Source organism: Grammomys surdaster, unplaced genomic scaffold, assembly GCF_004785775.1.
Source record: "Grammomys surdaster isolate TR1022 unplaced genomic scaffold, NIH_TR_1.0 1164, whole genome shotgun sequence".
Lineage (NCBI taxonomy): Eukaryota > Metazoa > Chordata > Mammalia > Rodentia > Muridae > Grammomys > Grammomys surdaster.
In genome coordinates this window covers 96901-112742 of record NW_021605583.1, presented here as the reverse complement: position 1 = coordinate 112742, position 15842 = coordinate 96901, and the positions used below count along the sequence as shown (strand labels likewise).

At 38.2% G+C, this 15842-nt stretch overlaps 1 protein-coding gene across 3 annotated transcripts in view; it reads right to left on the bottom strand.

Annotated features, from left to right (window-relative positions):
- Positions 1-15461, bottom strand: part of Sik2 (salt inducible kinase 2) — a 104157-nt gene extending 88696 nt beyond the window's left edge. For all 3 annotated transcript variants that reach the window (XR_003713412.1, XM_028783857.1, XM_028783856.1), the window contains exons 1-3: positions 15300-15461; positions 5181-5297; positions 2270-2333 (exon numbers count right to left, since the gene is read on the bottom strand). Coding sequence is in view for 2 of the 3 variants with exons in the window: in XM_028783857.1 (XP_028639690.1) it covers positions 2270-2333; positions 5181-5297; positions 15300-15434 (316 nt within the window). In the remaining variant the exon portion in view is untranslated. The remainder of the gene's footprint in view (positions 1-2269; positions 2334-5180; positions 5298-15299) is intronic.
- Between the last annotated feature and the right edge of the window lie 381 nt (positions 15462-15842).

Here is a 15842-nt window from a genome sequence, read left to right as displayed (position 1 = left end):
ACACACACACACACACACACACACACACACACACACACACACACACAAATGACTCCCTATACTACTTTCCATCCTGAACAGAGCTGTCAGCAACTACTTTAACACTGCCCAACCAGATCTCTTGCTCTCTACACCTTCCAGCCACAATCTACTTTCAAAACAGCAGTGTCTCGGTGATGATTTGAAGGTGCTGACTCAGGCAGTCACTTCACTGCTAAAGTCTATTTTATTTTATGTGTACGGGTGTTTTCCTGCACAGATAGACATCTGTACAGGTACACTAAATATGTACCTGGTGTTCAAGAAGGCTGGAGAGGATGTCAGGTTCCCTGGAACTAGAGTTACAGTTGAACTGCCATGAAGGTGCTAGGAATTGAATGAGGGTCCTCTGGGAAAGCATCAGTGCTCTTAAACACTGAGCCTTCTCTCCAGCCCCATTCTGAAGTCTCAAAGACTATTGAAAACCTGAGGTAGTAGCCAAAGTCTCCTCAATGGATGCAAAGCCCCTAAGGCCACTCCTTACTCCTCCTCTTATTTACCTTCCTGACTGCATCTCCCACTAGTTGTTTTCTTTGCTCCCTTTGCTCCCACTTCCTGCTTTCTTCTCTCCAACCATGCTGGACTCTTTGTTAACCCTCAAACATACCAGAACTCTGTGGCCTCAGGGACACTCTGCATTTGTTCTTCTCTCTTTCCTGATAATCCTCTTTATTCTATACATATAGGACTGTGTTTTAAAATACAACCACTACTCTTTCACTCCCTGTCTCTCTATTCTTTCATTCAAAGAAGCAGGGAAATATGAGCAAAACAGAAGAGAAACAGTAGCCAATCAGAAGTGACCCAGAGCTGACAGAGATGCTGAAGATTACCAAACATGAACGTGAAATTATTGTAACTGTATCCCAGATGTTCAATAGCTAAACAAAGACACGGAACACACACAAAGTGAGATACACATATACTCCTATAAATCAAGGCTGAATTTCAGTCAAGTTGTAATTTACTCAGTGTCTAAGGTAAAAAATACATTTAACTTGGAAAACAGATTGAACATTGCAGAATAAAAGAATAGTAAACTTGAAGACACAGAAAGAATAACTACCTAAAATAAAACATAGGGAAGAAAAAGAAAAAAATCTATGGAGCTGTGGGACAATTTCAAATAGCCTAAGACACACTGGCCTAGACTCTGAAGGAGAGGAGAGATGGGACAAAAACCAGTTAAGAAAACAGTGGCTGAAGGATTTCTAAATTCAGTGAAAACATTGTATTTACGAGTCTAAGCAGCTTGTGAACACTAAGCCAAAGAATCCTAGAGAAAACCATAATAGTACTTTATCAAAGTATTAAAATCAGTGAAAACTACTTCCAGTTCAATCCCTTTATACCAAAAAAAAAAAGAAAAGAAAATTTTAGATATACAAAACTGAAGGATTCCATCATCTTCAATACAAGAAATACTAAGAAACTCCTTCAAGCACAAGGTATATGACCTTGCATGAAACTATGTATCCACACAAAGAAATAACAATGAAAATATTTAGGTATACACAAAATGTGGAAATGGTAACCTCTGATAAATAGGATTTTAAAAAGATTGAAATCTCTGCTAAAGAAGATATACTGCTAAAACAAAAACAATGTTATACTGTGTTTTATAAAATAGGCTTAAATACAATATGAGAAAACCATGATGGTCAGGCAAGGCAAAACAGACGTATATTATTTTAACATCCTTATACTATGTCAGGGGCAAATATTACTTCAAGGTAGAGTGTAGAAGTTAAAAGACTTGTACCTGAACATCCATAGCAATATATGTATCATATCCCCAAACTGAAAACAGTCAAATGCCTGAAAGCAAGCCACTTAAATGAAGGTTTTATAGTTACAGTGTAGCTTATTAAGAAGCCATGAGATTACACACAGGTCATCACTGAATCCCCTCAAAGCTAAGCCAAAACAGGACTCAATAAACAGAATGTAAGAGGTAAAAAGAAATAAAATTTCTCTTGTAAGGTGGCAAGTTTCTCCCTATCTTTTGCTATCTAGTCTCTAATGCAAGTAAGAAAGTTAAGAAGTACTTTTAATACCATATATGTAAGAGAAAAAGTTATATTTCATATTTTAACTTACCTAGTATTTTATTAGTCTAAGACTTAAAATATTATCAATTCTTAAATAATCAAGAAAATTAATTTGCAGTACCCCATTTATGCAGGTTAGTGACTTTCTCAAGTCAAAAAAAAGTAAAGAAAAAACTTACCAAAAATTTCTCCATTTTTGGCATATTCTGTCACAAGGTACAACATACTCTTGGTCTCCATTACCTATTGATAAATGATCCTATATTAGTTACACAGGAAGGATTATCTTACCACATACCATAGAGCTGCATAAATTAAAATTGTAAGTGAAAGAGTAAGTTATGAACAATTGAGAAGTCAAAAACATTTACAAGCTTTTGTATATACTCATGCCATCCTTTTTGTGACTATTAAATCCCTGTTCTAACTGTGAGTCCAAGGACCAGCAGTAGCAGCTGCTAGTACCTGCTTGAAATGCAGAATTTCAGGACTGACTCCAGTACTACTGAATTAGACTGACATTTTAACAAAGTGATTCGGATGCACATTCAAATGTAAGGAGGTGAATAAGAAGCTTTGCAGATCTTTCCATTGTCTCTTCACTTCAGTCTGTGTGCTGTGTTACCAAGGCTGTAGTCTAGCTGAGCCAGCACAATGTGGTATTTATGTTCTTCCCGATTGTACTTTATTTAACAGTTACAAGTTACTGTAATTTTACTTATTTTTAAATGATTTATATATTTTTATTTTATGTGTATTGGTGTTTGGCTTGCATGTATGTTTGTGTAAAGGTATTAAATCCCTTAGAACTGGAGTTACAGACAGTTGTAAGCTTCCAAGTGGTTGCAGGGAACTGAACCTGAGTTCTGTGGAAGAGCAGCCAATGCTCTTAACTGCTGAGCCATCTCTCCAGTTCCCTAAAATTATAAAGCATTGTTTGCAAGCTGTTTATTCACAAATCATTTAATTTCATTTAAATTAGCTTCTTTAGGTTCTTTAGGTTCAAAAAGAAAATATATCACGGTTAGCAATTTGATTTTTAGAACTATAGGAATAGACACCTACTTAGATTCAAGATAAGCAATTTTTAGATTATTTCTCTGTATAACTTGTATATGTGGTGAGGGTCTGTTATGTGTGTGTTATGCATGTATGTGTGCATGTGTGCAAGTATGTGGAAGGGAGAGGTCAGGTTCAGGTGTTCCACAGAAGCTACCCACTCTGTCTTTTGAGACAGGGATTCTCCTTGTGCTGAAGCCCACTGATTATGTGAGGGTGACTGGCACTTCCAGCCCCAGGGATCCATGTTCCTTCTCCCTGCTGGGTGTGAGTGTATGTCACCACTGTTGTCTTTTTACATAGGTTCTGGGGAATCACACTCAAGTCCTTGGCTTTGTATGGGTGCTGGGGACCAAACAGGTCATCCAACCTGCATGACAAATACTTTATTAAAGGAGCTATGTCCCTAGCCCTTTACACTCTTTTAACAGTTGTCTGCTGAAAGGCTGTAAGCTAATTTTGCACTAAAATACACGTTTAGGACTTTCATCAAGGAAAAAAAATAAGAATTGTTGACCATTTGGAACTAGATATTCAAATGTAACTCAACTTTACAAAGCTGGCCGTATCATGTGAACCATAGTGAATCAGTTTAGAACATGGTTGACCAGCACTTCTAAAATGATTATGGAACTATCTTCTTTGGGAATGTAACACAAATGCTTACAGGGGAAAGTCTGATACATTGTGACTTAGACTGCTACAGCTTTAGAAGTTTAAAAACTGTTTTGAGTGGCACAACATACATATTCTTACATGCTTTGGAGGTTTATCATAAGTTGATGGCTTCCAACTTTTAAAGTTGAAATTGTCAAATAATAACATTGTTTACAATTATATATACATACACATATGTATAAATATACATCCAAGTATATGTACATGTGTATGTATACATAGAGAAAGAGTTAGGGAGAGAGAGAACAAACAATGTATGTGTGTTCTGTATAAAATGCACTCAAGGACATAAGAAACAAAACTAGAAATTTTAACATTTTCTTACAATCCCAATACATTTGGGTAGCCCACCTGAGTACAGTTGTGTGAGAGCCAAAACTGGCCTTCTGAGAACAGGGCTCTGAGTTTTAATCCCATTCCTATGATATTAAACACTTGCTGAGATTGAGTTACTAATGTGATGTTTATCAGCTCATAAAACTTCTGAAAACAGATTAAGTCCAGCACCTATCATAGGGCATCAAAGCTATAGGTCAGCTTAACAGGACCTTCCAGTTTAAAAGCCATTTTCAATTGAAAGATCTGGTACACTAATCAACAGAAACTTCAAAAGATAGTTTATTGATTACTAAACATGAAATACTGCTTTAAAATATCTGAGAAAATATTCCTTTTAAAACACATAACTTAAACTTAGACACAGTTTACTTTACAAAATTTCTTTTTTTTTTTAAGAATTATTTATTTTATGTATATGAGTACACACTGTTGCTGTACACACCAGAAGAGGGCACTGGATCCCATTACAGATGGTTGTGAGCCACCATGTGGTTGCTGGGAATTGAACTCAGGACCTCTGGAAGAGCAGTCAGTGCTCTTAACCACTGAGCCATCTCTCCAGACTACAAAATTTCTTAATAAAGTAGCTTACTTTTATGACTCATCAAAAAATAAGAAAGAAAAGTCATAAATCTAGGTATTGCAAAGTTTGCCTCTATGTAATATACTAGCCTTTCATTTCATAAAGCATAAACATAAGCTGCTCAAATAAATGATGTGCCTGACATCCTTATCTATGGTACAGCTACCTCTGCAAACCCAGCAAGTTTAGCCCCAATTGCTAATTTTTAAAATAGCTAGCTGGTAGTCTAAAAGACAACTTATATTTTCAAGTTATATTATCAAGTAGCTTCCTAGTTCCACTTTTACAAATTTAAATATATAGAAAAGGATATTTAACTTAAGAAACTTCTTTTTAAAATGCACTAGAAAACCTAGCAGACAAGTAAAACTCACAATGAAAAGAGACATTTGAATGTGGAAAGCATAAGGAGAAATAAGGGTAAGCCATACCTGATACAGTTTAATGATGTGAGGATGGTCGAGCAGTTTCATTATTTGGACTTCTCGGTAGATTTTCTCAAGGTTTACTGCATCCAGCTGTGATTTGTCTATTATTTTTATAGCCACCTGTAGCCCAGAAGAAACATAAATACAATTAATATATAACACTTAACAGTCTCCAGCTAAGACTTAGCAAATGATATCTGAGATGGTGCCTGTAGGTGCCTACTCTGATAGCTAGTGTAATTCAAAATCCATTTGTTTGTTCACACAACATACATATCTTACGCTTCTACTAATTACAAGGCATAATAAGCTTTGTCTGGTAGAGTCCTTAGTGTGCTGTAGAAAGCAACTCTTCAGTTACTTTAAGCTGAAAAAGTCCTAGCACTTTCAATCAACCATCTCACTGTAAATTCCCTACAGAGTACCTGCCGAGTGGGAGCAGCTGATGGCAGTTTCTTCATTGCTGAAAAGCTTTTCTAAATTTGACAGGTTCCAAGTCATATACAGGGAGCCTTTTCCACTTTCTAAAAACCTTAAAAAAACTTTATTAGCATTTCTCATACAATATATTTTGATCATATTCTTTCTCCTCCTACAACTCCTCCCAGATTCTCCCCACAGATACACGTAAAAAAACCCTGAAATGCAAAATATTAAAACTAATCTATGAGAAGTAATATAAATGGGATAAAATTAAAATGCAAAACTCCAAGTGTGTAAAACTGTATTAATTTGAACTTTCTAAGAGTTTAACTTCAGAAGATGATATGACCTGATTCTGCCATAACTAAATACAAATTCAAAGAAGGGAAATTTGAAGGTGAATGACAAAGTACTCAGAAACAACAATTACATGGTTTTCTTTTTTGTTTTTTTTCCATGTAATTGAAAAGGACTAATTTTTAGAAATTCATAGATTTGGAATAAGATAATCTGATTTAAATAAAATATTTGTTAATTGAAAACTCCCCATATTTAATTCTAGTAAGTTCTAAAGAAATTGTAACGTGAACTTCATACTCTAGCAAAGAGAATTTCAAATACTGCTTAGCCTATGTTGTTTCAGCATGACTTTTAATATCAATTAATGTATGTTCTTCAATGGTTCACCATTCCCAAAAAGTATGTAAGACAATAGGACTCAGCCTATCAGTGGACTTCCTTCATTTCCCATTTACCCCCCCCCCTCTCTCTCTCTCCCTCTCCTCCCTCTCCCTCTCCTCCCTCTCCTCCCTCTCCCCCTCCCCCTCCCCCTCTCCCGTTTCTCTGTTTCTCTCTTGTTTCTGGTTGCTTTATGCTTTGCCACTTTTTTAAAAGTAGCTTTATGAAAAGGTACTTTCATTATGTCTGATGATGTTTCATTATTCTAAATAATCGAAATATTCTAGAAAACTGATGTCAAACTGCTAGCAAAATGGACTGCCAGTGATGGTATTGTGCTTGCTTGCTTGCTGTAACAGCAAGAACTGCTGTCTCTAGCCTTGTGAGGGGACCTCCTCCAACCCACATATTTAAAGAGATCCCATTCTTCTTACTAACCAGTATGACAGAATCCAGTATTCGTAACTTTCATAAAAAACTGCCAGATAAAAGGGCAAGGCTGTGTGGGAATGGAACTTTCTATAGGAAAGTAACATGGAGGTTCACAGACATCATGTTTCAAGGAAATGTCTTTTCCTACAGTTTCTGAAGTCTAGACATCAATACCTTTCTCACCAACAAGCTGCTGCTATTGAGATGAGTCAAAACCATGTAACAGAATTTGAGAGAAAAGAATCACATTAAAAATAGCATAATTATTCTCATTAAGAAATTTTGTGTATATTTTTCTCATGATTTAATTTAAAAAATGTGTATATATGTGTGCCTGTGTGAGTTTATGTGCACCATGTGAGTGCAGGTGCCTGCAGAGGCCAGAAGCCATGGAATCTCCTGGAAGCAGAGCTGCACACCATTACTCCTTATTTATGACACCCTGGGGGGGATTATGCTTCTGTAAAGAAAGGCATATGTTCCAGTATTCCTTGTAGTAGAGCAGTCTAACTGCTTTAATAGACTCAGCTATGGTGATTCGAGCACGACAGAAGTTTATGTCTTGTTCATATAGCAAGCTTAGATGGGTGGAATTATTAACAAACATATACAATTCAAAAAAGCTTTCCCATGTGTAAGGTGTGGCTTCTAAGGTGGCTCTGAAGGCTGTCTTCATCCTAGCTAGAAAGAGAAAAGAGCTCTAAAGGACCTTCCCAGGAGATTTTGATGGGCAGGCCTCTCATTCATCCCATTAGTTAGAACTCAGTCACGTAATTGTACCTAAATGGATAAGAGGCACAGAAACAGTCTAGTTAATGCCCAGACATAGGAAGAGTGGAGTTTTTGATCATCACGGAATCTCTGCTGAGCTTGATGGACTATTTGACAAGAACTTCTCAGAAATGCAGTAATAAAGTCAGTAACTTTTGCCAACTGCATAACACGTCTTAATTTTACAAGATACTTAAATGCATTTTATCTCATTTATCATTCAATTTTGTTAAATAAACGGAAGAAGCAGGATAACTATGAGCTGATAAAACCGAGATTCAAAAGGCATTACATATTAGCACATACTAGCATGCATGAGGCCCTCTGTCCAAATCCCAAGACCCTTCTTGGGTCCACCACCCCCCTCCCTGCCCAAAAGAAAAAATAATCAGCAAAGGTTCAAAAGCTCTAGCAAATTAAGGAGGCTGAGGGGACAGATGGACTGATACAACCCCAAGTCTTCTGTTCTAAAATCAATTTTCTCACTATTTAAAAAAGTTCACTCACCGCTCATCTATTATATGCCAAATATTATGCCTAGGATACAGAAACAAATCAAGATAGGATTCCTAGTTTCAAAGAACTTATCATGTCCATAAGAGTGAGGTGATTAAAACCTGTTTTTAAGAAAGTGTTGAAAGTCTCCAAATTACAAAACATTGTTTGATTTAAAGGTAAGTATAAACTTAGTTTTTCTGCATACCTTCTCCTACTTGTTAATAGTTCTAAACCTAGGACAAAAATCTGCATGATCAAGAGAAGGTCAAGAAGGCCAAAACTGATTCTGTGAATTGAAGGACCTCTTTTAATGTTAACTGAATCATTCAACTGTTTTAACTCTTGGTTATACACACGCTGTCTTAAAAATAACATTCCTTCCACAAAGGAGGAAAAGCTTCCTCTCTAATGTAGGAGGACATACTGTACTGGATAACTCAGAAAGACTGCTATCACTCAAAACCCTATATAAGGGACCTGACTATTCAACCACAGACACATTTAGAAAAATGTGAATTTAAAACAAAACAAAACGCCATTTTCACTTTTATATTAGCAAACACTGAAAAGTAGATATCCACATGAACCAAGTTTTGATGAGACCGCCATTTTGTAGAAATTTTGTATGAATATAAATAAGGTATAATTCTTCTAGAAAGCAATTTAACAGTTTTTATAAAGGACCTTAAAAATCATATATATCCATTAAGTTTGAGGACTCTGATGCTGAAAAAGAACCTGATGGGAAAAATCTGAACTAATGACAAGGATTTCTGTGTAAATAAATTAAATGTATCACTTAAATACAAAAATATAAACAGTTGAAAATAATTACATGACCTGAGGATTTTTAAGACTATAAGAAGTAATCCAAAGTAATTTCCAACTTTAAAACGTTTCAACAATTCAACACAAAAGACAAGACCATTATAAGAGAGGCAAAGTCACAAAAAGCAATTTACAAGAAAAATGCAAATAGCTATCATAATACTACAGTCAAAGTAACCAAAGAAATACAAATTAAATAGCAAGGAAAACACAAGAAATTTTGTCTGTGGGGCAGGGAGTATGGGGGAGAACCCTATAAAGTAGTATTCCTCAAAGTGTCTTTCCTAACAGCAATTATGGGGACTGTTTTTGCAGAGGATACTATGGCCTTGAGAGAGGTAATAGATGGACTCTTCACTCAAGAATTCCATTTCAGTGAAACTGCTCTGAGGAAATAATCAGGTATGCAAATGTATGCAAAAATTATCCTCTGGAACACTCAGAGCACTGCACTAGAGAAAGATGAACTTTATGCTCAGTAAGTCAGTTAGCTAAATAAAATATGGCAATGACATGCAAGATGCCTCTTAATGCTGTTCTCAACCTGTGGGTTGTGACCGCTTGGAGACTGAATGATCCTTTCGCAGGGTCACCTATCAGATGTCCTGCATATCACACATTTACATTACGATTCATGACAATAGCAAAACTACAGTTATGAAGTAGAAACAAAAAGAATTTCATGATTGGGGATCACCACAACTTGAGGAACTGTAAAAGGTTGCAGCATTTGGAAAGTTGAAAACCACTGACTTACACGGTGTTTTTGTGTGTGTGTGTGTTTGTTTCAAGTTTTGCTTTATTATGAATAAAGCTGCTATGTACAAATAACACATGCCATTTATGGACATATGCGTTAATTTCTTTTGGGTTAATGCATAGGATAAAGGCTGACTCTTGTTGTATGTGGAACGTATTTAAAGCTTTTAAATCTCACAACTATTTCCCAAAGTTTCTCTTATTTTCTATTTATCAGCAATTGCTGAAGAAGTGTTTGTTTTCCTATACCTCTGGCAATCTTGGTATTGTCCATCTGTATCATTTTAGCGAACGCTTCTAGGCAGTGTTTTGTTTAATACTTGGAAATGTTACTAACAAGTGAAATACAAGAACATATGTACAGTGATACAATTTTATTTCAAACATATAAAATACAAGTGAATTAGGAGGCTCTGTGCCACCATCTCCTGAGTTTTGAGAGTAGAAGTATTAATGCTTAGTTTTTTCTGCAAGCTTTTCCACAATGGCTATGAGTAGGCCTAACTTCTATAGCTGGGTGAAACTGTGTGGATATTTTGTACTTTTAAGAAAACTTAAGATGTAAAAGGATTGTCACCAATTTAATTTATCTAAGATGCATCTCTTAATCTATCTAAAGAACTTCAAACTTTTTAAACAAAGAGTTTCTGATGAGATCCCTCTTTGTCTTCCAATCTTTTAACTATCATAACTGGATATAACTGGCTATTTCTATCCTTTGAAGGATAGAAAGCATTTAATATGAATTTTAACTGAAAAAAACTTTTACAGAAATCACTTACTTAAAAAAAAATACAGATGTAGGAGGGCAGGTAAAGGGTCTATTAAAAAGGAAACAGAGCTGTCATAAGGAATTCTGTAATCCATTTGATGCCAAGGAAGTGAAACTTTAATCAGCAGCGGACTACAAATCAAATGCCATCATGTGAATCCAAGGAGGCCAGTTTCATGATTTCCAAATAAATGTTTTCTTAATTGCCTGGTGCCAAGATAGAATTCCTTAGAGGACTTAAAATCAAAACATACTAAACTCTGTTAAAGGTAAAAATTTCTACAGAACAGAGAAATTTACAACTCTAGGCCAGTTTAGTGGGTAAAAGCACTTGTTGTATAGGCCTGATGACCTGAGTTCAAATCCCAGGACCCATATAAAGGCTGAAGGAGAGAAGTGAATCTACAAAATTGCCCTTTTGTTTCCACGTACGTGTCACAGTGCCATAGCATGCACACGCCCTTCCCCACATATCACACACACACACACACACACACACACACACAATCACACACTAAATTGAGCATTTATACAACTCTTACTCTGAATATTTGTTTTCCCTTCTCTGATAAAAGAGATAACTTTAATAATACTTAGCAAAACAATTTACCAATTACTTGCCTAAAGACCAAGAAACATATCCAAGCCTATTTAGTGGTTAAGACATATGGTGACAGGTCCTTCTATTGCACATAGTACAGCTACGTCTTAAAATCTTAAAATCTGCTGAAAAGAGTAGCAGAATGTCAAAGCAAAATATAAACCAATTGTATTTAAAGCACTCTTAAAGAAACACCAAGCTCATGGTTTATAACATGCTTTCTTTTTGTTTCTACTCTTACAATAAAAACGTAATTTTGAACTTTGTTTCTGGGAAGTGTTAAGAAATTCTACACTTTAAGGTAGTAGTCTGAGAATCATGCTTGAACATCAAACTCCCAAAATACACAGAAAACTTTTTGGTGCACAAAGGCAATTTTCCGACGGCCTTTGACATTCGCTCTGAGTCCTGGTTCTCTTGGGGTTAAGCAAGTGAGTAAGCGCCTAATTTCTACAGGCCACTTTAATAAGGTAACTTATAGAACCTCTCCCAAGTTTCTGTGCACTTGTCTTCATATGACTATTAGGGATAAGTAACACCAACAGTATGGTATTGAGGAAAAGTCTGTTATCCATATAGAGAGGGACCATGAAATAATGATGCTGTCTCTGGGTATTGCGAGTGTAAGTAATTATTTTCATTTATCCGTATTTTAAAATTTTTCAATAGTAAACATGATAGATTAAGTAATAAAAACTCTTGAATGTAAAAATTATACCTACTCACTTAGTAATTTCTCTAATAATTATCAGTAATTCCTTCTCCCCAAAACATTTATAACACAGACACAGTCTTACATACACAATTGTGTTCCCTGTCAATTGTTGAAAACTGGAAGTGATATAATAGTCAATAAGAGAATTATAAGTAAAATGGGTTATCTACAAGGTTGAATTCTAAACTACTAAAATACTGTAAAAAAGTTATACATGATAAACAAAATGTAAAGTGTGTGGGCACAGACATATTCTATGTGCTGGCACTTATAGAAAACAAATGCATTAAGAATACTAAAGGCAACGTGACATGCTGAGAACGATGTATTCCCACAATGGAAGAACTATACACTTGTGTGCTATGGTCTCCTTCATTCTTTACATTTGCTATACTAAACATTCTTTAATAGAAAACTGCACTTCGAAGTAAAAAGCAATTTTCCTAAGACAAAAACCAAACAAACAACCCACCCCGAACTAACTATATAGTTGACTAGAAGGAAAAATTTGCTTCCTAATATAGTATTAATAAAACACTACTCAAGAACATTCACAGAACAGAAAACTAGCAACCACTACTGCCCAAAATAGTTTAATAGCTTAAATGGTGTTATTCTTTTCCCATTGTGCTAATTTTACAAAACTAGCTCCTGTAATTCATAAGCCAGCTTACAGAGATTTTATGAAGTATTATATTAGGAAACTAGATTCTACCACCCCCTTCCCTTCTCTTTTGTGTGCAAAATTTACACAGAGATCTAGCACATGAATACTGCTTCAGATGACGTAGTTACATTTCTTTGGTGTTAAGCCATTTGATAGATTAAACCAAAATTAATGTCTCTTTTGTATACTAATTTTTTTCCTAAAAGGGAAACAGACTTCTCTCAAGTGCTACAAAAATATATCTTATTTTTAATGAATGATACAGAACAGAGGATAAAGAGCCATTAAAAATAAAAAGTATCCATCACACAGAGGTTTAAACTAAGTCCTAAGATTTGTCTCAGGGGCTGTCAAGATAGCCAGAGAGTAAAGACACTTGCTGCCGACCCTGATGATCTGAGTTTGATTCCCAGCACCCACGTAGTCCAAGAAGAGAACCAGCTCCTCCAAGTTGTCCTTTGACCAACACACACACACACACACACACACACACACACACACACAGAGAGAGAGGCATGTGTACACACAAGTAAATACTATAAAAATGATTCTATTTTTTTGAATTGCCTCAGGATCAAACTTGAAGAAAAAAAGAGATCTCCAAGTTCTAAAACACAAGTCTACAATGTTAAAACACAGTACACAAAGGAACTTTGCTAAATATCTAGCTAAATATAATCATCTTTTGCTAATAACTTTCTTTATACTATTATTAACTGTTCTCACTGTAATTATTATAGTATGTTAAACAATGAGAAATAATCTAAAATATTAATCTAAGATAATGCAGAAGAGTTGAAAATTTCACTGTTTTATTTACAGTTTGCATGGCGGTTCTATTTATCAAAGATACAAATATTCAGTAAATAAAAAACAGTTGTCCCTAAAGAAAAACACTCATTGAAAACATTATTAGAAACTTGAGCCCGTGATTTTACTAAGCAAGTCTTAATGTAACTTTCTTATAAAACTTCAGAAAACCATTTTGCAAACTAAAACACATACAAAGACTTTAAGTATAGTAGCTACTAGACCATTTCCCCTTTCTATGCCGTAGTATCAACAATCACAAAATTACCACAAACTGCTCGGCCTTACGCATTGTAAAAACAGAAAAGCACAAGGGAGGCAGAATCTATAGGCTAAACGTTTAGCTTTTAACATAAAATAATTGTATACACATATACAACACCCACCCCCTTTAGCAACTGCAAGAGCTTTCATGATCTGACAGGTGTCTTTTTCAATCACAAATGTAACTGATCTGACAGTCACAGGCAACGTTACTCCACAGTGCCCCCTAGCTTGCTTCCTAAGAAATACCAGTTTGAAAGGGACACCATCAGAATTGTCACCCTCAAGAGAAAGTGTAAACTGCCATCAGCTCCACTTAAGCAACTTTCAGATCCAACTTTAATTAAACTATCTGACAACAGCTGACACTAAATATTACTAAGAAGAAAAAATTGTGTGAATGGATTTGGTATTCAACCACACAACAATGTAACCAAAAAGTTCAGACTCTCTCTGTAATGTGCTATTTTTGACAGTCATTGAAAAGGACTCATAAATACAAATGCACCCATTTAAGATACTTCCTTTTAATTTAACATCGGGGTAAAGGTATGACATTTGGCCATAACTCTTTACAAGAACGAAACACTTTATTCATTAAAAAAAAATGCTGGGGTTAAATTAAGCTATGCAAAATTTTGGTAATGTCAGTATACTTATCATTACAACAATCTAGATTCATAACACTGGTAAATTTGTGAAAAGAAAAAAATTTGTCCTTGGGGCCCTAAAGAAGAAAGATTTAGGTGGTGTGTCAGGAATTTGTGAGGCAAAACAAAAAGTGAAGACGTGTTAGACATGTCCTCCTTCTTTATGGAAATGGACATGAAGCACTGAAGCAAAACTTTTAAGGACAACTGCTAAAAAATCAGTAAGGCTTTTAAATGCCCTTCACCTTACATAAGCATAAGTTATCCTGGGGTGGGGGTTGGGGACTCCTACATTCAAAGGTTAGAACGTTCTTGAAGAATGTAGTTCGGGGGAAACAAGAACCCGAACAGGATGAAAACTGGGGAAACTGAAAACCAGCAAACTCCAGTGACAATCACAAGGCAGAATAGAGTACGTCAAAACCACTAGGTTGTGTCTAAGAAATGGTTTTTATTTCGATCGTTTTTCCAAGGTATTTAATTTGCACGTCTTAAAATAGAGACCCCGAAGAGAGAAGCTTGAGGCAATGGGAGGAAGAGGGTGGGCTAGGTAAGAGCGGAGACTTGGGGAGAAAATATGTGCGGTGCATTTGAATGTACCACGGAGGGGGGATGCTGAGAGTCAATGTCAGGAAGCAGTTGAGGGCTGAGTAGAGTCCATCTGATGTGGCTTCAGGAATGCGTGCTCGCAGCCAGCAAGCACACCTGGTACAGACAACTCCAGAGAACGGTGCAGAGCTGAGATGACCATTTTAAACCAGCTCTATTGTCTGGTGTATTAGCTATATCCCCTGCAAGAGATCAAGCCAGCCAAAGCACCGTTTCAGAGACCCTGCGGGTCCAGATAAGATGGACAGCGGCCAGGACGCACCGGTCCGGTCCGCGGCACCCCCTCCTCGCCGGGTAGAGAAGGACACTTGGTCCGGGCCGCGCTCCGCGTCCGCCGAGCCCGGGAACTGCTGGTCCCCTTCTCTGGCCGGCGACGTTGGTCCCCGCGCGGCCCAGGAGCACCGAGACTTCCCCTCCCACCCTACCCCCAGCCGAAAGCTGGGAAGACGCGGAACTTGTGCTCGGGAGCCGAGGCCACAGACCAGGTTCCCGGGAGGGAGACTCGGGACGGAAGCCTGTGTGGCTTCCCGAGGACACCCCACACACACACTCGACCTGCACCCCGCGGTCCCCGCAGTGCCAGGCCCGCCGTTCCCCGCCCGGGGCGCTACCACGCCACGCTCCCGCCGAACCCCGGGGCCGCACCTCCGTCTTGGTGATCCGGTGCCGCCCCAGCTTCACCACGGCGAAGTTGCCCTTGCCCAGCGTGCCCTCGATGTCGTAGAACCCCACCCGGACCGGCCCGCGCTGCAAGTGCCTCGGGCCATCCGCCATGACCATGCTTGGCCCCCGCTGCAGGACACCGCGACGGGAACGCGAACGAACGGGTCGGCACGACGCGGCGCGGAGCGGGCAGGAGGGCGTCGGGCGGCGCGCCTGGGCTCTGGGCGACGGCCGCGGCTCTCGCTCCGGCGCTGCTTCCCTCCTGCCCCACAGGGCCCAGCCAGGCGCGCGCCGGCGCTGACGTGAGTCGACGTCAGGGGGCCGGGGCAGGGGGCGGGGGCGGGCCTCCACCGGTCACCATGGCTACCGCAGCCGCGCCGACGTCGGGGGCGGGAGGGAGGGGCGGTGCGCGGGTCGGCTGGGCACGAGGCTTCCGGCCGCGGCGAGGCCTGAGAAGGCTGAGGAGGGCGTCGCGGCCGGGGGCGGGGTCGCCGTCCGCTCCGCCCCGCTCCTCCTGCCCTCCAG